At 43.3% G+C, this 6,709-nt stretch overlaps 1 protein-coding gene across 3 annotated transcripts in view; it reads left to right on the top strand.

Moving 5' to 3' along the window:
• LOC126400955 (paired box protein Pax-7-like) overlaps positions 1-6,709 on the top strand; it is a 244,405-nt gene that overhangs the window by 55,951 nt on the left and 181,745 nt on the right. For all 3 annotated transcript variants that reach the window (XM_050061969.1, XM_050061970.1, XM_050061968.1), the window contains exon 5: positions 1,246-1,445. In XM_050061969.1, the coding sequence (XP_049917926.1) occupies positions 1,246-1,445 (200 nt within the window). The remainder of the gene's footprint in view (positions 1-1,245; positions 1,446-6,709) is intronic.

Raw genomic sequence — 6,709 nt, 5'->3', positions numbered from 1 at the left:
CTATAATACATCAATGATATTTCAATGGAATAAATTACTTATTGACTTATTCATACTTCAAAAACAGCATCAATAAGTGATTAACATAGGGGGGGACAAAATAAAATAAATAAATAAAATAAAAATCAACCAGCCACCCTCCTCCCCTGACAAGTAAAGAACAGTCCCTAAAGTGCGGTGAAGTTCGTGGAAATGTGAACTGCTCGTTTCTCCTCTGACACGTCACATACCTGTGTGCTGCCAGGGCTCGCCTGGTATTTCTGGGCAGTCATGACACTGATGAAGACTTCTTGAACCTGGAGCCGGGCTTACACTAAGATGAGAGCCCTGTTGGTCGAAACAACAGAGCATTACATTTCTACATAAATTAATGAATGGTTTAGTTAATCACACATTCACTCTGCTCCATCCCGCCAGACAGAGTGGCGAGAGTGTGCTCTGCCACTTGGTGAGTGCGGTGCTCTGAATAATTGAACGGTACATTGTGACATTGCTTCAAATTTATGAACACTTCAGTTTGTGCCAGAGTGCGACGGCACTCGGAATGAGCGCTAGCTAATGTCTGGGGAGAATTGTTTTGCCTCCAGCTAAGCCAGCCCACCAAAAACCGGCATACTGTTTACTAACAATAAAAGGGTCTATTCGTGTGACCCAGATTTAAAAATGGCAGCCCACAAAATCACACATTGCTCAACTGACAAAGTACAGACATTTCTCTGTTTGGTTGCCAGTAAAAGGATCCTGGATGGAGCACCGTGTGCTGTGTCATTTTGAAGATGATGTCAGGGCAGTTTCAGTGGCTAGGACTCCAGCCTTCGCTCATAGGGTACTGCCTGCAGTGGAAAACTAAACTGAGGAAAGCACATGGTCAAGTAGAGTTGAGTTGAACTGAACCATGCAGTGGGAATGAGGCATTCGTTTCTGTATGTTTATTAACCATGGCTGTTCCATCGGTGTGTGAGTGTGTTAAAAACTGAGTAGCACTTTGAGTGGTCAGATGACTAGAAAAGCCCTATACAAGTGCATGTCCATTATTACACTCAGTTTCAATGGACTGACACACAGTTTGATCAATAATGTTTAGTATTACTGATATCAGTAGATGCCCAGGAAAAAAACTCTATCAGCATTTTTTCTTTCTTATTTCTTTCTCAGTTTTTTATTCATTGCATCATTGCTTATTCACTGTATAAAACATGTTGACATGAAGTAATGCCAAATTGTCCCCTCCATGTGTATTTCTAGGCAGTCGGATGGATGAAGTGTCGGATGTGGAGTCAGAGCCTGACCTCCCCCTGAAGAGGAAGCAGCGCAGGAGTCGGACCACATTCACTGCAGAGCAGCTTGAGGAGCTAGAGAAGGCTTTCGAAAGAACCCACTATCCTGATATCTACACCAGGGAGGAGCTGGCCCAGAGGACAAAACTCACTGAGGCCAGGGTGCAGGTAATACACTTACAACTATCCATCCCTAACCATGATAGCGTGTGTTGCTCAAAACAAAATGTTTAACTCTAAAATTCCATAGCTGAGTCTATTTCCAGAAACACTATCCTCGTCAGTCTCTGTCCTGTCCAACCCAGTCTCACTCCGAAGTTGTCGAAATCCATTGCTTGGTCAGTAACTTTCAGTGTCAGACACTGACAAAAAAAAGCTGTTCTTTCACATTGGCATGACAGGCAGCTGGTTGCTTCAGGGGGGAAACCAAGCGAAGAACATTGAAATCCAGGGTGGTAGTCCAACTAGGGCAGGCGGGAGGTGTGGTGGATTAGTCCAACAACCACCAACTTTCACCCAGGAGGCCGGTGTTCACGTCCCATGTGACTGTAAATCCAAACCCTGCTCTTTTTTCCTAAACCCAACCACATGTGTGTGTTGGCTCAACATAATCACGAGCATTTGTTGTTGAAGGACAAAAATGTCAATTTGTTGTGTTGTACCAACATGGTGTGTTTATTTTGAAAGAGGCTGTATGCAAACTGTACATTTCCTGTGAAAACAGAGGTGTATTTTGAAAAACAGACAATGCATGTGACAGGTTGAAGTTGACATGGCGTCCCAGAAAGTCAACAACCAACACACCCAGGGTACCATGCATGTCGTATCTAAACTTGGAAGGTCCATGACCAAACGTCGATATGTGATGAGGTCAGAGTAAGAGTGAGTGTTGTCCTGTCAGATTTTTTTGTCTTACACAGTTGGGGCCACAGATCCATTTGGAGAATATTTTTAGCTATTGTACTGCATGCTGAGCAAGGTGCTGAAAGTAAACAGCCACATGGTTTACTCTTCATTTTTATTTTCAAGTGTTCAGATATTAGAAGATGCACTGATCTTCATTTTGACTTTCCCTTTTGCTCTGTCTGAAAACACTCCTTTTCAAGCTGTGTTGTTAACCTTTATGATGAGATTGATTTGTATTTGTATTCTACAAGATGTCACATTATGGTGATATCAAATTCCATATTTAACCACAGAGTTCAACTATTATTCACACGTATATGAACTGTAATGCTTGAGAGTCTGCCAGCTGTTCACATCTCAGCTAAGGAACCTGTCTTTGGTCTTTGTTAGGTTTTGGCAGCTTCACAGTGTTCCAGTAGTGCTGGAGAAAATACTGTTGAGCTCCAACAACAGCTGTTAGGTGTTCAGCAGTGGGGTGGGGTCTGCATTCCTCATGCATGTCTCACTCTCTAAAATCTTGGCTGGAATCTTTATTTCCCACCACTTTCAAGCCCACCATTCATTGTAATATGCCCAGCAGATCACAGAAGGGTCTAGGCTGTCTCACGGTGGCTTTTATCTACAACAGAAACGTGGATCAGTCAACATCCAGGAAAACAGAGTACAAAAACAGCATGGCACAGAAACCTGTCCACTCTCACTTTGCTGTCACTTAGCTCTTATACCTTCAGACCTCAGAATGCTCTCTGTACCTCTGCCTCCTAAATTCATTGAGAGGATTCAGCCATAGTTTCAACAAATACCAGCTGACAGAACAATCTCAATAATGTCTATTTTCTCAGTTGTTTTGGAGCTTTTGACTGCATCATATGGTCAACCTCCATGTTGACTTGTCAGCTGTCAAGAATCAGAATGAACTGTTATTGCTTAGAAGTTTAAACATTTATGGTTCCATGGCAGCTGAGCAAAGTCAATCTGCTGATGAGGACCAATTTGGTGGAAAACTAGCTTGTGGACCTTGAGCTGCGACCAGTGTTGTCAACTGCTGTTTTCAAAGTCAAATAATGAACAGTCAACATGTTCAATTTGCATATTTTTGAAGTACTGGTACTACATAGAATTAATATACAGATGGTTGATAAAAGGAAAGAAAAAGTAAAGAGTAGTTAAGTGAGTAGAAGATGAACTCATTTCCAAAAGGCATTAAGTTAAAGATAAAACATTTCTTCAAAATTTTAAGCAAGATTTTTTATCCTTTACAATTTCAAAATAACAAAAAAGGAGAGGACCTGAAGCAAAAGTTTGGGCACCCTGCATGGTCAGTACTTAGTAGCACCACGTTTGGCAAGTATCACAGCTTCTAAACAATTTTTGTATTTAGCAATAGTCTTTCAGTTCTTGTTTCGCGGCTTTTCACCCATTCTTCCTGCAAAACGTTTCTAGCTTTGTGAGATTCTTGCGCGTCTTGTATGCACTGCTCTTTTGAGGTCTATCCACATGATGTTTAATGGTGTTTAGGTCGGGAAGCTGTGAGGGCCATGCCAAAACCTTCAGCTTGTGCCTTTTGAGGTAGTCCATTGTGGATTTTGATTCGAGTTTGGGATAATTGTCCTCTTGTAGAAGCCATCCTCTCTTCATCTTCAGCTTTTTTACAGATGGTGAAAGAATTTGCTGGAATTTAACTGAAACAATTCTCTCTACCTGTGAAATGCTCCCTGTACCACTGGCTGCAACACAAGCCCAAAGCATGATCAATCCACATTTGTGTTTAACAGCTGGACAGGTGTTCTTTTCATGAAATTCTGAATGCTTTTTTTCTCCAAACATACCTTTGCTCATTGGCTCCAAAAAGTTCTATTTTACTTCATCAGTCCACATGACTTGTTTCCAAAAAGCATCAGGCTTTTTTAGATGTTTCTTTGCAAACTTCTGATGCTGAATTTTATTGTGAGGACACAGGAAAGGTTTTCTTATGATGACTCTTCCATGAAGGTCATAGGTGTCACTGCACAGTAGAAAAGTGCACCACCACTCCAGAGTTTGCTAAATCTTTCTGCAGGTCTTTTGCAGTCAAACGCGAGTTTTGATTTGCCTTTCTAACAATCCTACGAGCAGCTCTCTCAGAAGGTTTTCTTGGTTCTCCAAACCTCAACTTGGCCTCCACAGTTCCTGTTAACTGCCATTTCTTAATTACATTACAAACTGAGGAAATAGCTACCCGAAAACAAATTGCTATCATCTTATAGTCTTATCCTGCTTTGTGGGCATCAGTTATTTGAGTTTTCAGAGTGCTAGGCAGCTGTTTAGAGGAGCCCATGGCTGGCGATTGATGGGACAAGGTCTCATGAGTCAGAATATTTGTAAAGCTTTGAAATTTGCATCACCTGGCCTTTCCTAACGATGATTGTGGACAAGCCATAGCCCTAACAAGCTGATCAAGGTCTGAGACCCTGGTTAACGTTGTCTGAGAGCTTTAATGTCTTGGGGTGTCCAAAATTTTGCATGGTGTTCCTTTCCTTTTATTCACTCAAAAATTGTACAAAAGACGGAGACTCTTGAGCATGAGTAGGGAGTAGACGTGCCTTCCACAGCTCCTGCAGAAATCTATCAAATTTATACATTTTGGACCTCGTAACTGTTCCAACTTCATTGGAAATGCACACTAAGTGACTTTAATACCCTATGAATGGATAAATGCCTCCCAAACCAGCCAAAGAGCGGAGAGAGAGAGAGAGAGCCAGAAGACGACGCAACTTGGACTCCTCGGCTACCGTTAGCTCAGAAGCAGATGCTAATGCTAACAACATGGAAGCGCTAGCGAATGCAGTTACAGCTGTGCAAGCCTCTATATACTCGTTTCGTAAGGAGACCTGGGCGTCTATTGCTTCTCTACATTTAATTCTGAGTGTGTATGGCCAACGAATTACTGATGTGGAGGACGGACTGAATGAGTTCGACAAGAGACTGAGCAGCGTGGAAGCTTCGCAAACTTTGCTGGCAAAGGAGAACAGTGCTCTGAGGGAGAAGGTGGCGTACCTGGAAAACTACACCAGGCGGCACATATTCGCATGGTGGGGATACCAGAAAATGTGGAGGGCCCGCGACCAACAGATTTCATTGCCAAACTACTCATTGAAGTGCTCGGGGAAGATTATTTTGAGAAGCCACCATCGGTGGATAGAGCCCACAGAAGTTTGGCCCCAAAACCAGCAGATGGCGACAACAGACCGCGGCCATTCATTGTCAAACTCCATCACTTTCAAACCAAAGAATTGATCCTACGCCTCGCCAGACAGAAGGGCCTGCTCTCCTACAACGGATCAAGATTCCACATCTTTCCTGACTACAGCCCGAATGTCAACAAACGACGCGCGGCCTTCTCCGAGTCCAAAAAGAAGCTCCACGCCGCGAAGATCCAGTTCGGCCTCTACTACCCAGCCACTCTGCAGTTCACGCACAATGGGAAACGCATGAAGTTAACTGACCCTGCGGAAGCGCTGACCTACGTGAATAACAATATTACTGTTGCTGACGGACGCCCCGCTTTACACGCTACAGACAGTGGTGATTGAGGTAATGAGCGGGTCAATGATGCCAATAGACACTTAGAAGAGATGGTGATATCATTAGAGATATGGTTATTCTGTCATATTTTGTGACAGTATTGTTTTATTTTATTTTATTATTTAATTAGTATTATTTATGTCGCTGTGAACGTTTTGTGTGTGAATGTGTATGTACACATCACATGCAACGCTACATATGTACAACCTCCTAAGTTTTTTTATGATCACCACCGGTCTCATTACATTGACTTTATACAGCCTATGGGTATCATGGTCTCAATAATGTAAAATGATGTCACAGGTTATTTACTAGGGTTGGGAACGATTAACCGATACGACCGGATATCCGGTTTGACAAGAGAGATACGGTTACGTTGGTAGCAGCCCTCTCAATCGATACGAATCAGCCATGAATCCTTAGATGAATCGATTGTAGAGTCATGGATTCGGGTATCACGAGACTAGCAATCGGTTGACTGAACCGACTGATCGGTTGACTGAATTAAACAGTTTGCATCTCGAAAACAACGTGAGAGCCGACGTAGCAGTAATGCCTGACAACAATAATGGATGTAAACATCAGCGCCAGCTTGACCGGTGGAGATGAGGAACAGAAGCTAATGCTGGTTGGATAAACCAGGCAGCAGCCAAGCCGCAGCAGAAACTAAAGGCGAATCCTGCCGGTTGTGGGTTGAACGCGGGGTCACAGACACAGACAGAAATACGTATTCCTGTCAAAAACGGCGGCGCATGATAACGGCTTACCGGCGACCAACAAGCCCGGCTCCAGGTCCAAGAAGTCTTCGTCGGTATCATGACTGCCCAGAAATACCAGGCGAGCCCTGGCAGCACACAGGTATGTGACGTGTCAGAGGAGAAACGAGCAGTTCACATTTCCACAAACCTCACCGCACTTTAGGGACTGTTCTTTACTTGTCAGGGGAGGAGGGTGGCTGGTTG

This window comes from Epinephelus moara, chromosome 14, assembly GCF_006386435.1.
Source record: "Epinephelus moara isolate mb chromosome 14, YSFRI_EMoa_1.0, whole genome shotgun sequence".
Taxonomy (NCBI): Eukaryota; Metazoa; Chordata; class Actinopteri; order Perciformes; family Serranidae; genus Epinephelus; species Epinephelus moara.
Note: the sequence above shows the minus strand (reverse complement) of the source record. Positions and strands in the feature narration are given on the sequence as shown.